General features: G+C 35.8%; 1 protein-coding gene across 3 annotated transcripts in view; it reads left to right on the top strand.

Moving 5' to 3' along the window:
* The window catches only part of LOC149789615 (carnosine synthase 1-like), a 68819-nt gene extending 43389 nt beyond the window's left edge, over positions 1–25430 (top strand). For 2 of the 3 annotated variants that reach the window (XM_089971640.1, XM_089971639.1), the window contains 9 exons: positions 855–1055; positions 2671–2856; positions 13739–13977; positions 15397–15666; positions 16423–16603; positions 16980–17300; positions 18101–18363; positions 19330–19546; positions 23475–25430. In XM_089971640.1, coding sequence (XP_089827766.1) covers positions 855–1055; positions 2671–2856; positions 13739–13977; positions 15397–15666; positions 16423–16603; positions 16980–17300; positions 18101–18363; positions 19330–19546; positions 23475–24508 — 2912 coding nt within the window. In that variant the 3' untranslated portion in view covers positions 24509–25430. Of the gene's footprint in view, positions 1–854; positions 1056–2670; positions 2857–9738; positions 9930–13738; positions 13978–15396; positions 15667–16422; positions 16604–16979; positions 17301–18100; positions 18364–19329; positions 19547–23474 lie in introns of those variants that run through there. The other variant, XM_089971641.1, reaches the window with a different exon arrangement.
* Positions 25431–27629: the final 2199 nt, after the last annotated feature.

The following is a 27629-nucleotide window of genomic DNA, read 5'->3' as shown; positions in this document are numbered from 1 at the left end:
CTTGCATAGTCCGAGTTTCCTCTGACCCATGCCACACCAGGAAACTCGGACTAAATACTGCAGTACCGATTTACAAACGAAAATAATTAAGGATAACTTTAACTTTTTTTTTAAAAAAGCGCAATACTGTGTAATTGCATTCATTGATTTATAATTTCTTACCGGATTGTTGCCCAATGGCCCGTAACATGGAATTATTGGCGATTCACCGCAAACTGAAGCTCGGTGTAAACAAACAGACTGCAATCTGTCTGCTTCTGGTTTCTAGAAGAGTCCATATTATAGTAACAACTATCGTCTGCCTCCAGTATTTACAATGGCTAGTTTTAATATTTCTAAAACAAATTGAACAAAGAAATAGGTGGAACTCGTGTTTACACGCGCTCAATGAGTTGTAGATCTCTATTTACGGAATTATTGAGATTTTCAAAGACGATGAATTAAACCATTGTACATACTGAGTAGCCTGTTTTAGTTTATTCGCCCAAACAAATATGGCGAACGTGTTGCTAAAGAAACTCCGTTTTAATCGAAACGACAACAAGTTGACGGCGTTTTAGATTCGGTGGCGACAATCAGGTTAGACCTTATAAATCATTGAATGAAATGATTGTTTTGTTCATTGTTTACATAATTGATGCTTTCGGGGTGGGGGTAGTTACCAGTAAACGGGATGGTGTATCTATTTAAGAGGATATCTGCTATAGAGGGGGCATGTCTGGTGAGAAACCCTTAGGGATCCGTTATTTATGAATAACAGACAAGACTTGCCTGCCATACTTTTTAAGAATCCTTTTTTTTTTTTTAAATTGCTGTAGTAAAACTACAATGTAATCTTTCTTATATATTTGAAGGTCAGGTGGTTGACAATATGACATTAAGTAATGAGGTTAACCAGGAATCGTTTGACAAATTTGAAGGACAGGAGGAGGATGAAGACGAAGAAAAGTTGTTGAATACCATACGTATTACAGTTTCACCTGATGAATATAGTACTTGCACTGGCTCGTACATAGCTTGGTCAACTAACGTTGACCTGGGACCACACCGTGCAGGTATGGTGCACACACAATAGTAACAACCGACAATTACACTATAATACACACAGTGACATGTAATATATACAATTATGCTGCAGATCATTTGCATGTTGTAGTAATATTAATAATGATAATAGCAATAGTGATACCAATAATGTACAAGTATTGCATAATGAAGATGCCTCGATTTTGATATGTTAGGCAATGTTGGTGACTGTTGTAATGAGGCTCATTATTTTTTTGAAAAAAATAGTTTTCTTCAGTGAATTTATGAGGATACTGTATGATCTGAAAAATTGTTGTCCACAGAGTTCATCTCCTTAAAAGCTGGAAATTAATGGGTAGTCTCCTTCACTCCCAATAATTGGTACAATAGAGGATTAAAAATGGGATAGATTGGGAAAGAACAGTTTAGATCAAAAATGGTGCAGAATCATTCATGCAGTTTCACCGAGTTACTTAGTATTCATTATTCTAAGTTCTTCCCCAACCAGCTTACTTGGATACACAAATCAATCTGATGGATTTTCAACAAAAATTTTTTTTTATATTTTACCGGGACGGGGGTGGTGTGTGTGATAGGGTTAACAACAAAAACATTTTTTTCCCAAAAGACCAGTCATGCGATCATTTTATGTCTCAATGAAAACCCTAATATCTTTATAAATTAAAAGTAGACAGACATTACTTTGCATTGCTCTGGTGGCCTAGTGGTTAGAGCATCCACTTTGGAAGTAGTGGGTTTGAACCCCGGCCGAGTCATACCAAAGACTTGTAAAAATGGTACTAGCATCTGCCTTGCTTGGCACTCAGCATTAAGAGGTTAGTGTTAGGACTGGTTAGCCTGGTGTCAGGAAAATGTGACTGGGTGAACATGATGCTACATGTCTGGCATGATGCCCCAGTACTAGACATGAACTGCCACACTACAGACATCATAGCGATATTACTGAATTTTTTTTAATGCTACATTAAAAATCCAAACACACACACACAATGAACACACAAAATTAGCTTCATTACTTTGCTGCTTCACCATCTGACGGCCAAAACCAGGGCCTGATGAATGAAAAGTACGAAGAAATGAAAACGACATTTTAGGTGTTGATCAAGTTACATTAAACTGAAAAAAAACCAAAGCAAGCCAGCTAACCTTTTTAGGTAAAGAAAATTTAAACTTGAATCGGCTTAAAGAATGTTGTAATTATAATTTTGTTGTATACAAGCCTAACATTTTTTTAATGTTACATACATTATGATGTCGGCACTTTTTAAAGGGGTGTAATCGAAGATAAGCACTCGATGTAAACAAACCTCATGGGGATGTTGTTTTTGCCATTTTTTTCCCCAGGCTGTTGTGTGCAAATTCTCTATACAGATACGGTAGGATATCCAGAGATATGGATGGATAAATATATATATATATATATATATATATATATATATAAACGTTGTGGATAATTTTGCTATAGTAGTTACACAGTGGCCTTGTAAAATGTCTGTGTTGAAGTTACTACACAGTTGTTGCTCTAATATCACTGTTTCTGCTTCTGATTTGCACAGCCTTGTATATTTTCCTCATGTTAGTGTGAAGTGAAAAAAATAGGCATTTGATTTTTTATTTCTAAAGACATTCCAATCCCAGAGGAAGATGAAAACGTCCTGAACTATTACGAGGCTCTCCAGTACACCCTGTATGAAACTGGATGTCCCGAAACTATTGATAGAACGAGTCAGCCTCGAACTGTCTCCAAAGGTGCCACTAGCATAACCATCCTTTCTTCCCCTGTCGAGTGCATGGCCATTCTCATGGAAGGTCAGTATTGGCTACTTTTTTCTTCATTTTTATGCATTAGCTGACCTTGCTGTATCAGAGTTGGCAAATAATAGTAATAATAATGACATTATTTTAGGCTGAAGTCCATGAACAAAGTATAAACAATTTCATACATGATATGATACACACACAAAAATCCCCTAAATATTTTTAATTTGCTGCAATGATCAGTTTTTTTAGGGCAGTCATGTTATCCACATAATATGCTACAGGAGAGATATTTTAAAGTAGTTTTTACTTATTCCAAACATCTGTCCAAAATAAAATAACCTTTTTCACTCTTCAAATTCTTGATGTATGAGACGGTTGTGTATTTAGGATCTTTCATCTATGCCAGGGGTCAGCAGCCTATGGCATTTGTACCACAAGGTGGCATGTCAGGTTTTGTGTGCCACGTGAAGGGCAACAGAAACTTTCGATTTTAGCAGGATTACTCTCTTACTGGTGGCATGCGCTCGTTCATTTTGTAATTAATCAGGAAAAAGTGGCATGCTATGTAAAATAGGTTGCCGACTCCTGATTTATGCAAATACTTTATATAGTCGTTCCATCCCGGTGCTGCGGAAAAGTTTGTCTCACGGTAGACTGTGATATTTCTCAATGTACCATGATACTTAACCACAGTATACCACAGTTGTATTAGGGACCATTAATTCAGTGTTCTGGGGCAGGAGCCTGACATTATTTAATTCTGTCTGTAAGTAGCTGGAAAAAATATCTTGCTCTAATTTACAGCAAAATAAAACCATATTATATCTATGATATTATTAGTAAAAAAAATGAATTATCTTGAGGTAAAATATTTGAGCTCAAAAGAAAATCACAGCTACCACCTCCACAAGTGATTAAATGGCCAGTACCTTAGAGTAAATGAATTTGCTATGTTTGTTGTACAAGTCGCAGTTGAATGCTCTAACTAAAGTGGGATGATTAAGCTTACACTTTAGCTGATACTTGGAAAGACAGTGTTGACATTATAGAACGTTGACATTCAAGAGTGTATTGACAAAAATGTGAAGCGTTGATATTAGAGAACGTTGACATTCAAGAGTGTATTGACAAAAATGTGAAGTGTTGACACTAAAGCCTACACATTTCTAGCTAAACTGTTGATATAATAAGCAGGGAAACATTGAGATGCCAACACCCAGGCAAGATATTTATCAGAGAGTACAAGTAAACGTTAAACACATTTAGTCAACATGAAAATATTTAACATATTCACATATACTACATATTCACACATAAACGTAAATAGCTAAACCATGTGTTTTTTTTGGGGGGGGATATCAAATTTTTTTAAGACAGTTGGATTTTGAACACATCTATTTCACTATCCATTTGACCACCTTGTTGGCATACATGTGAAACATGTGACCAATTGATCATAAATAGAAATGTATTTGTCATCATTAACATTGACAAATATAACTATTTTGTGAGAAAGAGATAAATAACTATTTTGTCATGAATGACAAAACATGCCATTCATATCATTAAAGTGGTAACAACATTCCTCGGCAATATCCGTACATTCCTTATGGAATCTACTGTCGTACTGGCACAATACAGTGGTACGTACCTGTACCACTGGACAAAAATACAGCAGTAAACCAGTATACCGGTAATAACACGTACCTCTACAATTGATGGTGATGCATAATACAGATTTGTATGGCATATGCACATTATAAAGAAGAAGGTCAGTCATGTCCACGTAATGCCTATTCTGACCTACATTTGAGTCGCACCAGTATATATACCCTTTTTTGGCCACTTCAGTGCTGTCCAAACCCTGGTATCCAGTTCTTGCTCAGTTTTCTTCCCATCTATAGTCGAGTCGCACCAGTATATATATACCATTTTTTGGCCACTTCAGTGCTGTCCAAACCCTGGGTCCAGTTCTTGCTCAGTTTTCTTCCCATCTATAGTTGAGTTGCACCAGTATATATACCATTTTTTGGCCACTTCATTGTTGTCCAAACCCTGGTGTCCAGTTCTTGCTCAGTTTTCTTCCCATCTATAGTTGAGTCACACCAGTATATATACCATTTTTTGGCCACTTCATTGCTGTCCAAACCCTGGTGTCCAGTTCTTGCTCAGTTTTCTTCCCATCTATAGTTGAGTCACACTAGTATATGTACCATTTTTTTGGCCACTTCAATGCTGTCCAAACCCTGGTGTCTAGTTCCTGCTCAGTTTTCTTCCCATCTATAGTTGAGTCGCACCAGTATATATACCATTTTTTTGCTGCTTCACTGCTGTCCAAAGCTTAGTGTCTAGTTATTGGTCAGTATTTTACAGAAATTGTAAATAAAAGTGGCCTATGATCTGAGCCAGCCCTACTATTTTGTATACAGTTTATGTTTCCTTTATATGCATTCTGCATTAAATAAAGTTTTAGAGTTCATTTCATTTCCACGTAAGTGTTGTGCATTCTATAAATGATACCTGGAATAATTATGCATGGTGAGGGCAAATATCTTGATGAGTAATGCATCATCAACATGCAAAGTAGGTCACTGTGACACTTGTTTGGTAGAATTTGATCAAATTTTGTTTGAATTCATCGTATTAAACCATTTAGTACCAGACCGGCATTCACATTTTACTGGCTTAAGTTTAAATTTTGCTCATGAGCACACAATTTTTTGGATCGTTATGAAAATATTAACCCATCTGCAATGATGAAGAAATTTGAAGAGGGGGATTCATCTTGCTGAGCATAATATCATCATTGCAAAATCTGGTCATTATTGTTGGTTACACCAGCGTTTCTCTTTACCCTCATTTATGTTTCAGGGAGCCCCAGAATGTTAATTTTATCCCCATTTTTGATGCCCAAGTTTGTTTTCTTTTTTGTTTGACCCCCAGTTCTGACATCAAGGGGATTTTTTATTCTCAGTCTTTCATCCCTAGGGGATACACCGTTACACTCTGGTTTATTTAATTCAATGTTAATTTTATCCCCATTTTTGATGCCCAAGTTTGTTTTCTTTTTTGTTTGACCCCCAGTTCTGACATCAAGGGGATTTTTTATTCTCAGTCTTTCATCCCTAGGGGATACACCGTTACACTCTGGTTTATTTAATTCAACCTTCATGTTATTATGATTTCCTTTTGTTGAAACGTGGCATTTATTTCATGATAAACCCACGTCTAATGATAAGTCCATACTTGATATGCCCGCAATTTAAGATAAACCCATAATTGATGACAAGTCCATGCTTGATGATAAGCTTTTATCTTAAGTGTCGTCTTCAGCATATGTGGTTGCACAAATACATGCAAACCTTAAGAAATCCCTTCCCCCCCCCCCCCTGAGCAAGTGCATAAAATCACAAATTGAAAATGTTTTAAGAGTTTTTATCAGCTGCTCTTGGTGAGGTTGTGCAATGGCAGAAAGTTTTCTGTACTGCCAATTCCATTACATTCAGTTCTAATGCATGCAGTGTTGTTCCATTGTCATATCACACAGTCACTGTAGCTGAGCAAATAATGAAGATAAGAAATGGTTAATTCCACCTTTATTTATAATGAGTTATTTATTACACACACTAAGAAGTCCATTCATAGATAACTTTGCCTACTTAAAAGCTATCCCTTTCCCCTTTTTTAAAGTTAATGACAGTGGGTATTTCCCCTTCATGTGAAAATTGTGAGGAAATTAGTTTCGTCAAAGAAGGCAGTATTTAATGATAAACCTACAACACGCACTTGCGTGCACACACACTCAGTGACTTCACCCAATTTTTGAGTTTTCCTTTCCTGATATTTTCATTATGATGGATTTTAAGATGTGGAGGATAACCTTGGCTGTGTTTGGGGTCATTTAGAAAAGTAATGGAGGGCCTGCTCTTGTCATATGGAAGAGGTCTATATATTTTGGGGCCAGAGGTCCATGGTCATTATGGCTCAATGGGTTTAGCAGAATTGCTTTTGTATAAATTCTTTGACCAGACTTTGAATGGCCTGAACTTAGGTAAAAAGAGAAAGCTATAGATTCTGGAGTTGAAGACTCTGAGATCACAGTCATTTCAAGTCCAAAAAGAAAATAAAAGATTTCAGCACAGTAAGTTTATTTCAAGACTACCTTAATCAAAGGTCTATGTCAAAGAGACCCATTGGTCACTAATTTCCAGTCAGCCATAACCTGCTAATGCTAATATGATAGTCCCTTTAACCTTGTCATGGTCACATTCATAGAAACTTGTATTATGGCTTGCATCAGCTTTTAAACCCCGTGATAATTTACAATATTAAGCATGGATAGTGCAGTCTTTGACATCCTTTGAGACAAGATCATCGTCATAAAAAATCTGCATAAATGTTTAAATGTTATTTTAATATTATTATGATCACTGAATATTTTGTAAGCCCCTTGGTTGATATTCTTTGTGTTTTGGATGAAGTATTGGTTAAAGTTCTCTTTGTTATCAAACCTGGCAAAAGGTACATGAGCTTGTAATATTGACCAGCATCCATCCATCAACACTCTAAAGGTTTCATTCATGATCAGACTTGATACCTTGATCAGACTTGGTATGGAATCTTGTATCAACATATTGTACAACTTTGCGAGTGACGCTGATGCATATTAAAGTGGTTATCATGCATTTGAATGACACTAGAGATTGTTTATCTTGTCAGACATGATTGGACCTGGTTTGCAAACTTGTATCATTGAGCTCTTGGATTTAATTGTGAGTGGCATTCATACATAATAGTGAGCTGATGTATATCTAATTGGCAGAGCCTGTGAACTCTCTAAAGGCCATATGTCTTGTCAGATTTTGAGAAGATTTGGCATGCATTGTAGGCTTGTACAGTCATGATCTCTGATGAGTTCAGGTATGAGCTACAGCCCTGCATACTAATGAATTGATTTTGCATCATATTGACAGAGTTTATGAATTGAATGTGCCAGAGACAACATTTCTGGTTGGATTTTGGTCGTGGTATGTAAGGCCAAGAATGAACATAATCAGCCTACCCTATTTTTAAAACAATCGCAATCAGAAACACATTTGTTTTTGGCCTAAGCTTACATCATCAAAATCTTTGAGTTCATTTGTGGGCGACAATCATGTTAATGTGGTTATTATCAGTTTTTTGGCTGTACTTGGTACACTGCTTTATTTCATATCAGATTTTGATTAGACTTAGTATGTAAGCTTATATCATCAAGGGCTCAGATGTTTCAGATTAGTGTGTAGTATAACACTTTTGGAATGTTGAGAGATTAAATTGCATTAATTCATTATTGAAACGATATACATATGTTACATTACATGCAGTTGCTTGTCTGTGTTTCTTAGAGGAAAGCAACAGAAGCCACCTATGCAACGACGTATTTAAAATCTTAGGGTTTTGAGCTTTTTGTAGAAAACTGCAGGAAAATGAAAATATTAAAAACATTAAAACCTTAAAATTAAGTTTAAAAACACAAGATGCATACATTTTAGTAGAACAAGTGTAAAAAAAAATAAAATAATACACATTAGGGATTACATCAGATGATTACATAAGATGGCAATATTTAACGAGCATATCTTTCAGTTCATAATAATTTGATAACAGTTGTATTAGAAGACCAATTGATCAGAGACACTTTTTTTTAATCACAATCTTGTGGAAGACAGTCCTTGTTAGAGCTCAACCTTTTAGGCAAAAATGTCTTAAAGCAGACATAGCGAAACCAAGTGATGTTATTGTTTGTGTTTTTCTAATGCACACCAGTAACCTTCAGAAATATTATTAAAGGAAAATATGTTAAAGTGGGTTTAGCCAAGCCAAACCAAATTGTTGTGTGTCTCTGATGGGTACCAATACATTTCAGGTAAAATAACTTTAAGTGGACTGAATCCAATCAAACTGAAGTATAGTTGTGTGTCACTGATGCACGTCAATAAATTTTAGGCAAAATAATTTGATGTGGGCTAACCCCAGTCAAACCACATTTTTGTTTCTTGGATGCACACAAAGAGGTTTTTACTTAGCATATTGCAGAAACTGTTCACGGTCCAGCCGTTAAAGTATATACACTTACATGGCATTATAACAGTGAGTATATTTGTGTGGTCAGTTTAGATTTATATGATAGACTTGGTCCTCTTGTTTGCATACATTTTCTTTATACCTTGATGTAATTTTGTCATGCATGGAAGTAATCCCTTTGATGCATTGACAACTAATTTTTAACATGCTTGTTCAATAGAAAGCTCTTTTGAATTTGGGTGTCACAACCTCAATGATGGGGAGAGGAGATCTTTAAAGGAATATGCTATTAATGCAATTATGTCCATAGACAAAACAACTAAATTCTGCAGCATTCTTGTTCAATAGAAACCTCTTTTGAATTTGGGGTCAAAATCTTGATGATGGGGGGGGGGGGTCTTTAAAGGAATTTTCTAATAATGCAATTTTGTCCATAGACACAACAACTAAATTCGGTTTGAACAAAAGTCAAACTGAAGTTGTGTCTAACATTAGTTTTAATTATGTGCTTCCAAAAATGATTTTGCTTAGGAAAAATGTGTTTCTTGCAAAACCATGTCTAAGTTTATGAACCAATGTACGTATAGAAGCATTGGTACAAGCACATTTGTAATTCTTGAATATTTTGAGACAAGATTGATATGTTTATTGAAACAGAGTTTGACATTGTTTAGTATAGTCATGTTATGGTGTTTGTTACATTTATCATTTATATTTTATCACGTTTATTGTGCATTGTTTAATGGCATTTCGTATGTGCTTTTCTCCTGAACCACTTCCAGATTTCATTACTAAGAGCAAAGAAGCCTATGGTCTTGAAAAAAAAATATCCTGAGAAATTCAGTAGTTGATGCAGGCTGGTCAGATGGTGTGATTCATACCTACAACCTTCTGGTCAAGATTCCAATGCATGGACAACTGTGCCATTGCAGCTCCTTTGGGTGGGGATCTCAGTGGTTTCCAGGTTATGACTCCAGGGGTGTGGCCCCTAGGGGGTAAGAAGAGACCAATGAATCAACGTTGACTGCACAAATTAACTCCATGTATAATGTCAAGTAAGTGTAAATACCGTAACGGTTGGGCTGTGAACAGTTTCTAATATTTTTGATCAGGGCCAAGTCTCCAGAGCACAGGAAGAGTTCCAGTGGACAATGCCAGTTTTGTAAATAACTTTAACCTTTTATGTTGAGAGCAATCCTACATCTGGTTCATCGGAAAGATGAGACTAACATAAAAAGGCTTACAAGGTGTTGAAAAGTTTTATTTATCCGTTACATTTTCAGTCTTTGAATTAGCTTTCACAAGCTCTCGTGTCAGACGAGTGATTTACTTGGTTTTCTTGTGTGGTTGGATTTATTTCCTAAATACCTTGGTGGAGTTTTGTCATACAATGAAGGAATCCTTTTGAAGCATGACAGTTCAGTAACATGCTTGTTCACTCTTTTGGCTTTTCGTCAAAGTCACAGTGATGGAAGTTATTTGTTAATGTTTTGGCTTTATGAATCAAAATGAAACGATCAATTCGGCAATGATATTGCCTGCCCCATTTGCCTATGGGTCAACATTACATTCAGAAAATTTGTGTCAAGGTTTTTCAATGAGGATGGTTAATTTATCATTGTTGCACATGTCAGTTAATTTAATTTTTATTGTTTGCTTCAATTTTATCCATGATTGTAATTTGTACTTCCGGTTATTGTCACATGTGAACAACGCTTATGTTGCATTAAGTTCAGAGCCAGTTCTTGTATAAAATTGAACTGTATTTTTCTTTTGTTGTTGTTGGATTGCTTCACATTCAGCTATGTCTAGAGAAAATGTGTATAAAAAGGGATTTGATAAATAGCTCCTTTCTGTTTTAGATCAGTCGGTGGGAATTCATTTGTGATCAGAGTTTACAGTTGAAATGTTTGAAATCAGATCTAGTTTGAGAGGAATTATTTATTTAAAATATTCATTGGAATTTTAAGAAAGTGCTGACTGACTTTTGGATTAATATATAAGATTTGCTTTTTTTTGTGTACCCATTCAAAGACATTCTTGAAAGCATCTTTGTGTTATAAAAGGACATTCAAGACTTTTGGAATTCATTCAGAACATTCTATATTTGTTTTATAAGATTATTAGATTATTTGGAATTTAAATCACAATATTTTAGTGTCTTTTGAGTGTTCATTTTATATTGCAGGGAAATGCATTGCCTGTTGATTTTACATAAATTGTTGGTTTCATTTTCTTTCTGTTACATATTTTAAGACCTAGAATGATAACACATATCTTTGATTTTCTTGTCTTTAAGGCCTGGTGTCAGGATAATGTGACTGGGTGGGACATCATGCTACATGTCTGCGGCATGATGCCTCAGTGCTAGACATCACTATAAACTGTCACACTGCAGACATCGTTAGCGATATGACTGAAAAATTGTTAAAGCTATGTTAAAAATCCAAATCACACACACACACACATACACTTATCTTTAAGGCCCAATGGTTGGATCATTATGTGAGCAGGTTTCATCTGTGTGTGAGAATGTTTGATTTCTGAGTCAGATGTCACTATTTTGACAGATTTGAAAATGATTTTTCAGTGCTGGTGTATTTGTTGTTATATTACGTGTAATGTCTTTGATGGATCATAGCAAATTTTTAAAATCAGCTTTATGGGAAGGGCAGAATGAATGTTCATGTCTTGTGCATTTGATTTCAGACACTGAAATTGCAGCTTCCATCCATCATTGAATTTTGTGTTATGGTATTGTTGCCTAGGTCCTGTCATTTTAGCATTCATTGATACAACTCGTGCTTAGAAATCTGGACAAACATTAAACATTGAAGCCAGACCAACCTCATTTTATGCTGATTGAGCTCTTTAATAATCCATTCTTAATCAGTTAATTTCTTTAATGCTCATGGAAGTCTGATCACGTGTAGTAGAAGTCATATTAAAAATTTTCAAACACTGAAGCCAACCGACCCTGCTGATAGAATCTGCATTATTGTGTCTTTAATCAAAGTATTGGATTTTTAAAATGACTCGTAAAATTTGTCATTTTCTCTTTAAAATCTGCAGGAAAACTGGAAAATAAAAATCATTTTGGTGCAGGAACCCCATACTTGCCAGCCATTACACTTTTGGTGTAATCATTACTCTTGTTTGTTTTTTTTAACCAAATTATGTTTCATGCTTACATGTATATGGAATATACCTTTCTTGGTAAAATAAATAAAAATATAGCAATAAAAAGTTGTTTTTGTCATTTTCATTATCATCTCTTTAAGTCCACTCGTATAAATTTGATTATTCGTAAAAAGATGACTGTCGCGTAAGAATAGCTTAAGAGTACTTTAATTATTTACATCAACTTTATTTCCAAGAAAACAAACTGGTTTTTTTTCTTCAACGTTGAGCTTTGCCTCAGATTCATTACATTGATAAGCTAGTTAATTAGCAGACCAGTCTATACCTTAAAGAAAATGTTTTTAATGTTATATACTGGAAAATATTAGAGTAGATGGATCTTTTTAAACTTCAAAATATTGTCAGGTAGGAAAAAAGGACAGTAAAGCACCATGTCACAAACTTTGAAAGAAGAATGTGAGAGTAATGTGATATAATACGCTGAGCACATGCTTATTGTAACATTCCAGTTTATAATTATTCAGTGAAAGTTACACATGGTAGACTAATTAAAGTGAGTGCTGAACATAAATAATTTTTCACTATATTTTTTTTTTGTGTTCTGGTTCTGATGAATTGCACTGAATACAGAATTCTTGACGTCCAGATTTTATGAACAAACTGCTTCCGTAAAATCTGAGATATTAATAGGTTCTCAGATTTTAGGCTTCACACGAGTCTTAATTTGGAAGAAGAATCCAAATATATAAAGACTGGGGATGGTTAGGCTTAATATTAGTTCCTTTGTAGATTGGTTCTAATAGTACATTTGACTCATTATTGGCTTAATAATGACAAGTAAATGTGAGTTATCTTCAGACCAAAGCAAGATGAGGCATCCAACCTGGGCTGACCTGACCTAGGCAAGTATTAAACACATGGCCTATATATTACAAGCCTTATACTCAACCAGCTGAGACTTCTGCAGCTTAATGATTTTAAATATATTTGTAATTTCTTGGGTGAAACAAGAGTTTGATCTGCTATTGAGGTCGAGCTGGTTCCTTGACGTTTTAAAATGACAGCTGTAACTCAAATTGTACGTGGGATATATGGTCACAAAAAGTGGACCCGTTTTCAATGAATTTCCTTTAAAACTGGGATTGGTGGGGGACATTTGTAATGGCAAAGATCCGAGTGGCAATTTGGGAATAGAGAATTTTACAGTATTGCCAAGATTGATTGTTGATGGTTCTGGATGACAAATTCAGAGTAAGCATGACTTTGGGTTTCCTTGTCATCTTGTTTGCCATTTGGGCCTTAATACAACATTGTACGTTGAATTAATTAGAAAGAAGCATAGTTAAATGGTATTTATAAGAGCCAATTAATTCACAGTCGAAGGTTTAATTGCCTTGGCAGTGTGGTTATTTTAATGAGGAAATCATCTAAAAGAGGTGATACTTTGCACAAATTGGACTGTACATTAGGCACCAGCCATTTTAATCTTCAGTGGTTCATCTGGGATTTTATGGAGAGAAAAAAATGTCACATAATTTACTTGAAAGGGAAGAGGAATACATGCTAATATCACCCCCACCCCACCTCTGTCCTGCGTTAGCTACTGAAAATATGCAAGCTGACAAGAAATGTGTGACTTCAAAGAAATTGCAAGGTGCTGCACCCCCATTTTCATCCTCCATCTATTGAAAGTCAGTTCTATATTTGGACTTTTCCCCAACAGGTGGAAGACGCTGTCCAGGGGACATGCTACTCGTCCTGTCCTCAAGCTGGTTGTCCAAGAAAAAATCGGAGACCAAGCAGAGCCTGTACTCACTTTATGTGCACAAGGCCATCGCTTTTGCAGAAGCTGGGGAAACTTACTTAGAAACCTACAGCCCTCCACGAAGAACAACCTACTTTGTGAATTTCTTCACCAGGGCCTGCACCAATGGTGCAAGAAATGATGGAGAGGCACTTGAGGTAGGAACATGATGAATCTTTATCAAATATGCATGATCTTGCCACATGGCAAGAATTGAAAAGAAATAAAAGAAATGGAAGGGACAATTTGGTGTCATTTTTGCTGTTTAAGGGAGGCCTCTAGTTCAAGTATGTGAAGTAATTTAAACTATGATTCATCTTTATACGTATTGAACAACTATGCCTGAAAATAGGTTTATATGATCTATTCATTCACTCTTTGACCAGAAAGTAGATTTGTTTGACCTACTTACCCTCTCTTACCTTAAAAAGTTCCTTCTATTTTTCAGTGGTCATGAATAATTATGAGTCATTTGCTTCTTTTTTTAAGGTGCATCAGTATATATTGTATATTTGGTTGTGTATTGTGATAGATATCAGTATGAGTGGCAGACTCGTGGTTTGACTCGTACTCTTGAATAATGTTGTCACCGAAATATGTTTGAACATGTACATTAATTATTTCTAAAACATTTCTCAGGAAGCATAATATGGTATTGCATCTTGTGTAATTATACAGTATTTTTTGTAGAATTAAGTCACTTCCAGTTTCATGCCAAGGTGGCCATCTTCATAACACTATTCCAGTTAAAAGGAATGTTATTTTGACATCGAGTTTTAGTCAGAAGGCTTCTTATTTAACCTTGTTGGTCCAAAACGAAAATGGTGCAAACTGACCTTCAGTGCCACCACCATGGTGGCCATGCTGAACATTTTGTGATCTCTACTCGTTACAAATGGATGGCTATAATGACATGCTGTTTTTCCCAGTGTTTCTTGCGATACCTAGTTGGTCCCAAATAAAAATGGTGCCAATTGTACATCCAATATGGCTGATTTGAAAATCTTCTTAAAACCCCCAGATTGAATGGATGATCATACTGACATTGGGTTTTCATCAAAAGACTTCTAATGAATTGAAATGTTGCCAGTTGGACATCTAGTATGTCAGCCATAGCAGTTAATTTGAAAATCTTGTTATAACTTATACGGGATGGTTTCGGTGCTCAGCATTTAAAAGGAAGAAATGGTCTTCACTTGAATTCCAGAAAACTCTTGTACGAGTAGAATATCAGTCCCTTTGAAGGACTCTTTCTTGGGTTATAACGGCCAGGGTCAAACGTTTTTAAATGATTTTGATGTATCTTGATGGCAGTACCAAAAGTAGGGTCAATGTGGCCTACTTTTGATGCTGAAAAGTCTTTTCTGATAGTAAAATTGTTGACAGAATAATTGACACATGCTACATGCTTTACACTTAACACCTTCCAAAATATTCTGGTTCATGATGTAGCCTGTATTCAGCCTCTTGTTGATATTTATGTTAGTCTGGCAGTAATTTTGAAGAAACAATGTACGGTTGGAAAGAGAGTGAGTGATTTTAAGATAAAGCATTTTTTTTTCACTCCATTTTTTCAGGCCCTTCTTGACTGCCCAACAAGCAGCTCCCTGAAGTTGACAGCATTGGTGGATGATAAAGTATGGACACGTTGTATCATGGCAAAAGTTGGAATGGCTTTTCCCGAGACCCTTGCCTTTGTATATGATTCAGACTTGATGTATCCCAACCAGGATGTGCCAGAAATCAGAGTTGTTCGGATTGATGAACAGAAAACTGATCTCAACTTAATTGTCTACACTCGAGTCATTGATTTTCTTGCAATGTGTGCTGATAAGGACATTCCAAAGGTTTGTTCAAGGATTGCATGTCAAGATTTTTAATGCTAAAATTATTCTCGGTTTGCATATGATTGTCCCGTTATAAGACGAAAGTCAGGCTGCAGTTTTGTGGCAAAAATGTTATTAAAACTGAATATGTTGTTGTTTTGGGTTTAACACCATTTTTCAGTGCAAGATAGGCTGTACATGGTGACCAGTATGATTGGTGGATGAAGAACCTGGGAAAACTCCAGTAAGTACCACTGACCCACAGAAAGCTACAGGCTGCTTTTCTCACGTACCCACATGGACCAAGCCTGAGACTTGAAGTCATGCGAACAGAGGTTAGATGGCAGTGATTGGTAAAGATTAGCACTTTGGACCGCTTAACCACCCGGGGCGCCAACTGAATATGTAGAGTTTTATTTAATGTAACTTGCAAGTAGCCCAGATTATGCTAATAGAACCTCCATTAAATTTGCCCTTGTTTTAAACTGAGACTTTCGCCGTTATATAAATATGGTTTCTGGAGTCCAATTAACGTTAGAAAAACTTTTTTGTTGACTAAATAATTTTGCCAGGCTGATGATGATGATGACTGGATACAGAGGAACTGGTTAAGGGAAGTTTCACTACTGTTGTAAATTTCCCTATCACAATAAAAAGTGTGTGTATATTATAATTTATTTAAAAAAATTGATTTCATTATTTCATGGAAACCTCCACAACCAATAGCACGGAACTGGCATATAGAGATTGTATGTTTTTCATTTCTGTCTATTCAAGATTGTCGTCAAGCCATCAGGAATCATGTGGCATGGCAGTAGCGGTGTGACCTTCCACCATACTGCTGACCAGGATGAAATTATAAGAGTTGTTCTGGAACTCATGACCCTCATCCAGAAAGGAGATGCCATCTTGGTGGAAGCCTTCCAGGAAACCATCAAGCCTGAGAACACTGAGAAACGTAGGTACATACATAATCTAGAAAGCAAAATTTGACCAATTAGTTCACAGTTGTGATCTATACCTTTTGAATACTAACACAACATTAGCGAGAGATAAACTGACTCGTGATACTATCAATCAGTGGTTAATTAATTAAAAACCTTTTCAGTCCATGTACGCATTGATTCCCTTCTCAAAAGGTCCCACTTTATCAAATGCCACCTAGTTTAACACCAGCATTGTATATTTTTACTATTAGAGTTTATCCCCTTCATGACAGGTCACTTGTTTAAAAGTCCTCTTTTGAATTATAGAAAGTGTGACCTCTTGTTAATTAATTGTGAATCAGTGTATTTTACTTTTAAATTAATTATGTTTATATATTTTTCATTAAGTTCCTAAATGGGCTTGCACTGAAGACAATGCAGTGCGTCTGAGAACAACTGTTTGCCGTGCCCATGATGACACACCCAAGACAACCAATGTTAACTGCGGCATTGCAAATCTGAGTGAACCAGTCAATGGAGACAATACGGTTTGTCAGTCTCTAAAGACCACCCTAACGGGGTTTGGTATCACCGATGAAACCGAAGTGGCAAACTTTGAAAAGGAAGTCAGGGAAAAATCTGCAGCTGTTTTGGACAGTATCATGTCGTATGAAAATGACCTTAGTACCACTGAAAGAGGCGGTCTTTATGCCCAAACAGATGTCATTGGTAAGTATATATGGGGGGGGGGGGAGAGCCACAGGAAAGAGTGTTTTGACAATGTAATTTGTACTACATGAAGTTGTAAAGGCAAAATCAGTTTCTTTGCACTGGGAATCCATTAATGAAATAACATGGCTGATATAACAGCTTTTTGGATTATGATGATCATAAGTTTATCTACCAGTTACAAGATTATAAAATCCATGTGTTTTGCCCTTGTTTGAATACCATTTGGTTTTGACGGATTGAAATGGTGCCTTGAAATTAATGTGAGTTCCACATACTCTGCTCGTTAATGTATGGTAGATCTTCAGAACTTGAAGTATCATACAAGTTTTCAGTTGTATGAAGTGTTTGTTGTTAGAGGCATGAATATAAGTTAAAACTGCATCGGTAAATTCAGTATTCATGAGGTTAAACTTGTAGAGGTTTTACTGTTTCTCTTGCGCACCCACCATATCTCCTGTCCCATTATGTCATGTTTGTCATGGGATAATATGTCCTCTGCATCATGTCCCATTCTATCTAGTTATATTGTTTATACAGAGGATATGTGTGAGCTGAGAGATTGAACATTTGATTATTAACCATATTAACTACAATGTTAAATGTCTTTTACAAATTATTTAGTTATCTATTTATTTAGTTGTCTGTTGCCTCACTTGATGAAATAAAAGGTAGTGGTATTGAGATCAGTGTTAAAGGTTTCTATTAAAGTTTTTTCAGTGCAGAATATTATGGGAGAAACATCTTTACACTGATTCAGGTGAGATGCCAGATTCTATGAAATACGTGTTTATTTACAGGTATTGACTTTGTGATCACGAGACGACATGATGTCCTGACACCAGTCGGCATTGAGGTAAACAGCCATGACTGTACCATCAACTGCCAGATCTATGAAAACTTGTATCCACAAGAGAAGGGCTTATCAGTGCGCCCATGGATTGAAACCATGATTACCAGGTCACAGAAATTCCTCTTGATTGGCAAGAAAATTCTCGTGATTGGAGCTGGAAGCTATGGCAAAGCCTTTGTCTGGCCAGCAGCCCAGGATATGGGGGTTCAGGTGGGAATTAATGAAAACATTTTCCACAGATATTTCATTTGTTCATTATTAGCCCATAGATTGTTCTTTGGTAGGAAAATGTAATGTGTTATACCTGTACAACCATCTGAGAGATGCTGCCTATGTATGTGTTTTATGGTTTGTTACAACCTTGTGGTTTTAATGCATCCTTTCTTTAGTGTATTGCATAAATCTTACAAGAAATTCAAAATGCAATAGATTTCAATATTACATGGTTCTAAGGATGCTTAGTTTCACCAGAGGATACATAGTAGTGTGATGCAATAATCTGTATACAGTACATGTGTTGACATCCCTGCCTTGTGTTTGATAATGTGACATTGTTCAGCTGAAAGTCCTTTCATTCCTGTGAAGTTAAATTTCAAATATTGCATTAATCGTGTACTAAAATAATTAAAAACCGTTGTAATTTTCAGTAAATATGATTTATGTCATGTTCAAGTTGATGTACCTTTATCATTATTTTTCTTTATAGTAATGCCTTGTGATGTCGTAAATGATGTCATACAAGGCAAAGGTGAAATGATTGAGACATATTGGTGTATTTTAAAGTCATATCACTACCTTTCATGACTCGTCAACATGGAAAGTAGGTGACATTAGCATCAACATTTGCTATGTGGTAAATAGAATCTTGCTTATTTCAAAGCATATTTATAAAACTCGTTAAATTTGTCAGTCCTTTTCCTGTCAGATCTCCAGAAATGGAATTTATTTAACTTGTTGAATAAATTTCATTGATTTGTGGCACAGTCATGACATTGACTTGGTGTCATGTTTTGACTCAGTTTCAAGAAATTTTGCAACTTGAAGACTTATACTCTTCTGAAATGAGTTAAATTTCAGAGCTTTGCATTAGCTATAAATGTAATTAAACAAAATATATTGTCCTTTTTAAAATCGTGTATCTGAAGTACGGGAAATAATGTATTTTAATATTTTCAGGTGGTACTGGTGGAGTCGGATCCTCATCATTTTGCTGCTGAAGAAGTGGCCGAGTTTATCCACTATGATTTTATGGATCACACCCAGGACGACAAACATGCAGTCAAAATCTACAAGCTTCTGAAGCAAAACAAGATCAAGGTTGATGGTTGCGTCACCTTCTGGGAGGATTGCGTACCCCTGACAGCCATTATGTGCCAGCTTCTTAACCTAACAGGTTTGTATCCAACCACTTTGTTCGATGTGATTTGTGATATGACATCAGCAAAAGAAAGACTCGTTAGTGCTAAAACAATGGGAGTAGAATAAATTGTCTTGACATGCAGAAAACCAATCATCCATTGTGCCTTTTTCTGAAAGTATTTGAAATCAAGCATCTAGAGAAAGCAGTCATTTAGACTATTCAAGATATTGGTTTATACAGTTTTAATTTGAAATTATAAAGTAATTTTGCTGATATGACCATGAAAGAGTGAAACCATCAGGATAAGAAAAATCAAAGTACACAAAAAGACATGGGAGTAGCAGAAGTATCTAAAAAGTTTGCATTTTTTGAGGAATAAACTTGTAGTATGCTAGACCGCCAGATTCAATTGCAAAATCCTTCTTTGAAATTTTTTAAACTAAGCAATCCCCATGCCTACTTTTAAAAAATTTTTGTGTGTAGAGGGGGTCTTTGTTGTTGTTTGTGGGTTTTGTTTGCTTAATAAAAGAAATGTTACATATACTTAATTAAAAAATATGTTACCTGTACTTGATTTTTAAAATGGTTACCAGTACTAGCCTTGAATGCATTATTATTCAACTAGAGGCAGAAAGACAACATGGCTGATCAGGAAATAGTCTAGATATTCTCTAAAACCAACTCGTTTACTTGTCTGTTTCCTTTCTCACCTGAGTGTAAGAACCTTAAGAGCTGATGAATTGTCTTGTAAAACTATCTTGCTAGCTAGTTGCCATCACTGTGTCAGCAAATAAATAAAGGTCTTGCTCGTGTCTGATTGTAAATCTTAATCCTGCTGCACATGAAAAAGAACGTGGAATATATTTTATAATACTGATATATATCCAGCTGATACATTAAATTTTTAACGACACTTCATTATCAACCGACTAATAATACATTACTAAGCAAACTTCCTAATCAGATGACTTCCAAGTCAGATATTTTTCAAGAAGACTTTTAATGTTGCTTGTGCAAACATATAGATATATACCAAAACTAAATACTGTCAGTTCTAACAATCTGAAAATCTTTTGAACTGAGCTGTCACAAAAAAAAATTCCCTGACCATTAAAACAATTATTCAACCTCCCATTCCTTTAATCTGTTTTTTTTTTTGTCTCAGCAATAAAGTGACTTGGCCACTCTTTTCTTGTCAAGTATGCAAAACAGACTTTATGAATTGGCTGAATGTTGATAGATTGATATGGCTGGTTCATTTAATTAAATAAAATAGTGAGTGGTTCCTGATTTATGTAGCAGTTTGAGTTAATTTGAAAAGGAACAGACGGGTTATGTGTACTGGAATCGGGTACTTTAATTCGGAGAACTGATCTAAAGGATTTATACACTACCATTTTTAACTCAACTAGTTGTAGATAATGTCAGATTTATTTATAGTTGGCATGAATTAAAACAACAATACATTTTATCAGCATTGCATGGGGCCCCAGGTGGCCGAGTGGTGCACTACCTTACAGATCACTCTCACATCTCATCTCTGCCGCTGTGAGTTGCCACTAGCTTCCCATGGGTCAGTGTTCTTCCTGGGTTCTTTCTCTACCTATGCTGAAAAATGGCATGCAGTCCCAGAAAAGCAAACCAAACTAAAATAACAAAAAACTATAAAGGATATTAAATCAACATGTTTTGCAAGACATGCCAACACAGAATAATACATAGATACAATGGGACAAAACACATAATGCAAAACTTAAAAAATAAGCAAGCAAAGCATTTTAAAAAGTACAGTAATTAAGCATTTATGAAACTAAAAAAAACAACAGGGTAGGGCATACAAGAAAAAAGTCTAACAACATGCCACGATGCATAGTAAGCTTAACACTACAAAAACTGGAGATAATAGTAGAGCACTTGATGGTACGCAAGACAAAAACTGTAAGATAAATTGGTCTCCTCATCATGACAGGAGAGTTGGGGGTGGAGGGGGGCCATGGCATTATGGGATGGTCTATTATTGCATGTTCGTATGTCCATTCATTAGTACGAGTCTTGCTACAACTCCTGGACATCAAGAATTCAGTTAACCTTCCCACACATTTATCCCAAGGTCTAGTTGGTCCTAATTGAAAATGGATGTCCAGTATAAATGTCAATTTGGCCATCATTAAAATTTTGCTACTACTCATCTTGAATGGAAATAGCATATTGACCTCCAAAATGGTACTGCTCGGACATCCAATATTGATTCCACAGTGGCAGTCTTGAAAATCTGATCTATTTCTCAACAGTCTTATGGACATTTGATTTTCACTGCAAGACTTCTTTCTGTGCCTAGTTTATCCTAAATGACAATGGTACCACTCAGACATCCAATATGGATTTCACAGTAACCATCTTGAACATATTGTCTCTGCTTCTACTAAAAAGAAAGGAATATTGACATGGTGGTTTTCACTGCAAGACTTTTACGATATCTGGGTGGGCCTAGAAAATGGGGCTGTGTGGACATAAAATTTGGACAATATTGTTATCATGGCTTCTAAATAAACTATCATAGTATCATAGTAACTTGGGGTTTTAACTTAAAGATTTGTTTTGTTTAGTTGGTTCTAAATGAAAATGGTACCAGTCTGACCTCTGATATGACTACCATGCCAGTCTGCATTGAAATCTTGTCACTGTTCATAAACACAAAAGTCATATCTTATAGGCTTCTTGGGCAGCAACAAAGCTCTTCCACTTCTGTCTGTTTGTGGCCATTTTCTGTAGTGTGCCCCAAGTGGTGAAGGGTCTTCATCACAGCCTCAACAATACAATGCCATGTTGTCTTATGGCTACCGTGCTTTGTGTTCTCTCAGGTGTCAAGAGTTCTATGTTGCTGTTTCCTTCAAAATTTTTTTGTTTCTAGGTTGGTTGTTAGCTCTGAGACAAACCTCCAACCTGGAGGTTCAGTGGATCACATTTAGTCTGGTCTCTACTCTGTAACCTGTCTAGCATAGGTGGCCTGCCAGGAGCACTAGGCTCCCGCCAGCATAGCTCTTTGAATACACAAGCACCCCAACCACATCAAGGTAGTGATCAGTATGGGGAGAAAGTCGTATCAGCATGGGGTTTTCACTAGGAGATTTTTGATGGTGAATCAGTGAAAATATTGCCGAGCTAATGACTGATGTGACGATCATAGCAACCACCTTGAAAATCTTGTTTTCGCCACTTCTCATAAATGGAAAACTATTTAGACCTAGGTTTTTCATCAGAAGGCTTCTTTTGATGTCTCGTCAGTCCTAAATGAAAATGATTCTGATCTGATGTCCATTATGGTTGTAATAAAAGTATAACATACAATATGCCATAATCAAACAATAAATCACACAAGTTCTCCATATCTAACTTGCTATGTTGGAAACATTGGTGGGAAATCGTGCAAGACTGTTTGTCTCAGCATCATTTTGGTAAGTTTTGTTTCATTACAGGGCAATGTAGTATTTTCCATTCTTTCAGTGACCTAAAAGTAAGCAGTAAATAAGTTGTTCAAGCGAACAAATGTCATTTCTGCTGGTATAGCAAGAATACAAATCTTGCAGATGGCCTGTTGTGCAAATCTGCGACCAGGATATTTTTTTCTTTCTTTTATGACTTGGATATATTTGTCCCCAACTAAAATGTTAAATAGAATAAGGTCTTTTCTGCAAATCAGAGCAAATTTTTGTGGTTTTTTTTTCTTTCTTAAAAGTGAAATGGGGCTCATCTTTTTTTCAAAACCTCTGCCCCCAACCCCTTCAGCAGAAAATTAAACTTTATATACATCTTACTAAGAGTTTTGTATAGAAGATCTTAGTATTTAAAAAAATGGACTTGTCATGAAATCTTGGCTTTTCTTTTCAACCATCAAAGCATCAGTCCCATCCAAGAACTATTGTTCCAATTCATAATCGTTATGTTTCTTCTATTTGCAAAGGTTCGGGTGAGAGTGGAGCAAAAAATGCCAAGAACAAGAGTTCCACATTTGCCGTCCTAAGGAAGAAGACTGCGGATATTCCCCATTTTCCTCGAACCTACCTCTACACCTCGTGGTTCACACCCTTGCGATGTAAAGCTGATGTTGAAAATGTCCAAAAGATTCGCAAATTTCCTCTAGTCTTGAAATTGGAGTATGGGTCCAGTGCTGTTGGTGTCACCTTGGTGAAGAATGCAGAGGAGTTGGATGAGAAGTACATGGAGATCCGCTCCAGCATGCAAGATGAAAAGGATTATTTTGGAATTGGCCTCGGCCATGGTAACACTCTTATGGTTATGGAGTACATTGGAGGTACAGAGCATGACGTTGACATTGTCATCTTCCAGCGAAAACTAGTTGCCGCTTTCATTTCTGACAATGGACCCACCAGAGGCAAGACCTTTACGGAAACTGCTGCTTGCATGCCAAGTGTTCTCCCCGCTGATAAGCAAAGACAGCTTATAATTGCTGCATACCAGTGCTGTACAGAGATTGGACTTGAGAATGGTGTCTTTAATGTTGAATGGAAGATGATGCCAACAGGCCCCAAATTGGTGGAGATCAATGGAAGGATGGGTGGCTTTTATCTCAGGGATTGGATCAGAAAACTTTATGGAGTAGACTTGCTAATGTGTGCTTTCTTGGTCTCATGTGGCATTAAGCCCTATGTTGCAGATCGGAGTGCTCGTGGACAAATGATGGGCTTTATGTGTATACCATCTCTCCACAGCCACATTCTTAATGACCCAGAAACGCTGTCCAGACGTCAGGAACTAGAGGCTGCAGGGAAACTACATTTCAACCAGTTTGATCAACATGCTGAGGTTGGTATCAGTGGATACGAGGAACCATTTGCCAACATTGGTGTGATGGAAAAAGATGTTCCAACTGCGAAACAAAGGCTTCTTGAGCTTGCTGATGAGTTCGACATCACTAGGCCAAATTATGATGTTGCCGAATTTCTCAGCGACTTCTTTGTGGTGAGCTCTAGCTAGTTCGTACCTGAAAGAACTTTCACGATTTAAAGAACGTGAAAGCGATACAGCAGTGTGATCTGATTTCACATTACAATAAATTTTGTCTATAGTGGTCAGATTTTAGTTCTGTGCTTTTATGTGCATCAATATAGATAATGACATTGTAATCTTCATTCCATTAAAAAGACCCGGTGATTTATGGGTGTACTTACAAGATGAGTATCGATCCCTCCATTATACAAAGAGTTGTGTGAAACAATGAAATGATATAGTGATAATGAATAGTTTTGCTTGTTACAGATTTACATAATGGAGTGCATCTTCAAAATTCTTGGAGGTTATATATGCCAGAATTTTAAAAATATAATATCACATTACATTTTCCCCCAAGATATATTTAATAGTGTTTATTGAAGATCGTGTTAAGATACATTGCTTATATTTAGAATTTTCTTTTTTTCTTTCTTTTTCTTTTGTTTCTCATTAATGTTATATTTAGATATTATCAGATCACACGACTACAGAATGTTAGCCAAAATTTGCCGTGTTCTTAAAAAGTATGTTTTCAAAAGAAGACTTTAAACAAAATGTATTGCTTTTTCTTTTAATATTTGTTTTTGTTTTAGTTAAATGGATAATGCATTGTATTGCATGACACTAATAATACCTAGTTTAGTGACAGGTTTTTGAAATGTGAAAGGGTATATGTCAATATATACGTCTCACTTATAGATCAGTAATAGTGGTATTACTTTTTTTTTCTCCCTTATTTTTTTTTTATGTGCAATTTTTGATAGAACTTGCAAAAGTTTAGAAATCCATGCTGGACATGAGTGGTAACAAAATCTGATTTGTTTTAATTGCGCTGGCATGTTAATTAGTATTACTTTTGCAATATATGTTCTATGTACAATATTTTCATTAAATTATTAATTTAGTACATGTGTGTCTTTTAACCATTATTGAATCCATCGCTTTTTAACATTGTGGTAGCCATTATTTATAAATAAATATGCACTCATGCATCCACCCTTATATCCATACCTTGTGGCAGGGGTGGATTGGAAATGGGGTGGGGCATTGTTAATGAATATGCATTCATTCATCAATGTATTCCTGGGGTGGAGCAATGTAAATCTAAATGAGCCCCTAACAACCAGTTGTTTACTAGAGCAAGTTGTCTTTACAGTTAGATGGTTCAGATTATGCCCGGGATATGCCCCTGTATGCATACATATACACACGCACATGCATATAATGTTGAAAATGTGCACATTCAAATGGACAAATTTAATATTTGCCTTCTAATTGTTATAGAAATTAATCTTTACATTTTTACATCAACATTACTTGTCTACATCCAGCCTTTCTATACATAATTCAACCATTCATTTATGCATCTGACAGCAACACATACTCCCCATGCTTTGGCATTTCAAGCCCATTCCAATGCCTCTAGACCACTTAAACACCTAACTAAACTCGTGTTACTTTATATATATTTATTTTGTGTTCTTTTTTGTGATGGTAGGATGAATCTCCTTTTATTTGTTTTTACTTCCAAAATTATGAAATTTTAAATCTTGTCATTGGAATTGACTCCTTCTATTTCCAGAAATGCCTCCCATTATTTTTAACGAGTTCCCCTTCCTGTGACAAAGGTGCCCCCGCTTTCCAGTTTCTCACTAAGAAGTTTCTAGCTGGAGCACTGTTAATGTATACTCGTATATTCATTTCTCACCGTCGAGAGACAAATAGACATTGGTATATAAAGGTTCCTATATTCATCTTTCACTGTCACTGTCAAGAGACAAATAGACATTGGTAAACATATTTAATTACATGATTGAAAATTTCAGTCATCCATTCCCTAACAAGTGACAGACAAGGAAGGGCATGTAACTTTTTAATAATGTTGTATATAAAATACAGCATTATTAAAGAGAGAAAAATGGGTTTTCACTAATCAATGGCATCCTTTATTCAGAATTTGAGTCCATTGACATAACATGATTGACAAAAATAACTAGTTTTGTTACAGTTGTATCCATTTGTAAATTAGTCTCTGTATTAATTGAATATCAGATTTTATAATTTAATGCCATGAAATAGAAAATAGGTTCACATAAGCATCAATCACAGCAAGAGGAGTCAATTTCCTATGTTTGGAACAGAGAGGTTTTCAATTTAACAAAGAGAAACCACTAACTTGACTCTGCATTGAGTGCAGTTTCTTTTGAATTAAAGTGATGGTACTTGGTAAACTGGACTGATTTTGCAAACTGGTCTATTTAGCACAAATATCCATCAAGCTCAAACTCGTTTTAACTGGGGGTATAAGGTTTGTAGTGAAGAACGAATCATTGGCACTTCATGATAAAAGATGTAAATACTATGCCAAATACTTCAAACAATGTTGTAGTTGAAGTTTAGTATTTCAGTCTTTTAAATTATACAGCTGTATAGGACAGTAACTGCTCAATTTTACAAAAGGATCATTTGTCTGAAGGTTCATACATTAAATTATTTTCATACAAAAGTTCTTTTTTCCTGGCATTTTAGCCCAGAGTTCCATTGTTTCAAAGGTTCGCAAGTTCAAAGAATATAGAGGTGACAAAGTTTTATTGATCTGAGGGTTCATAACTTAGAAGGAAGGTCCGCAAGTTTGAAGGATAAAGGTTCTCATGTCTAAAAGTATTTGAAAAAGGTTTCACAATTCTGAAGGTATTGAAAATGGGTTTGTTGATTCAAATATGTACTATTTCCATTCTTCCACTGTAATTGAATCTTCGGGCTAATGCACCTTCAGATTGTCAAATACTTGTTTTGGTCCAATCAACTTTTGGACCAACAAACATTTAGACCACATAACCTTTGCAACATTGAACTCTTCTTTTGGACCAATGAACTTTTAGACCACATAACCTTTGCAACATTGAACTCTTCTTTTGGACCAATGAACTTTTGGACTAAGGCATCTTTGTACCACTAAACCTTAAGACCATTGAACCCTTCTTTCTGACTGATATCACTCAAATCAGAACCTTTGAACCTTTCAATAAGGAAACTGTATGTTAAAGTTCCAAGAATCTTGGCAGACAGGGCAAGTAGTAAAATGGAAATATTTTTAAAGCCCAGA

The sequence above is a fragment of the Sinohyriopsis cumingii genome, chromosome 10, assembly GCF_028554795.1.
Source record: "Sinohyriopsis cumingii isolate HCF-2022 chromosome 10, ASM2855479v2, whole genome shotgun sequence".
Taxonomy (NCBI): domain Eukaryota; kingdom Metazoa; phylum Mollusca; class Bivalvia; order Unionida; family Unionidae; genus Sinohyriopsis; species Sinohyriopsis cumingii.
The sequence above is the reverse complement of the archived record's forward strand: the minus strand, read 5'-3'. Positions and strand labels throughout refer to the sequence as shown.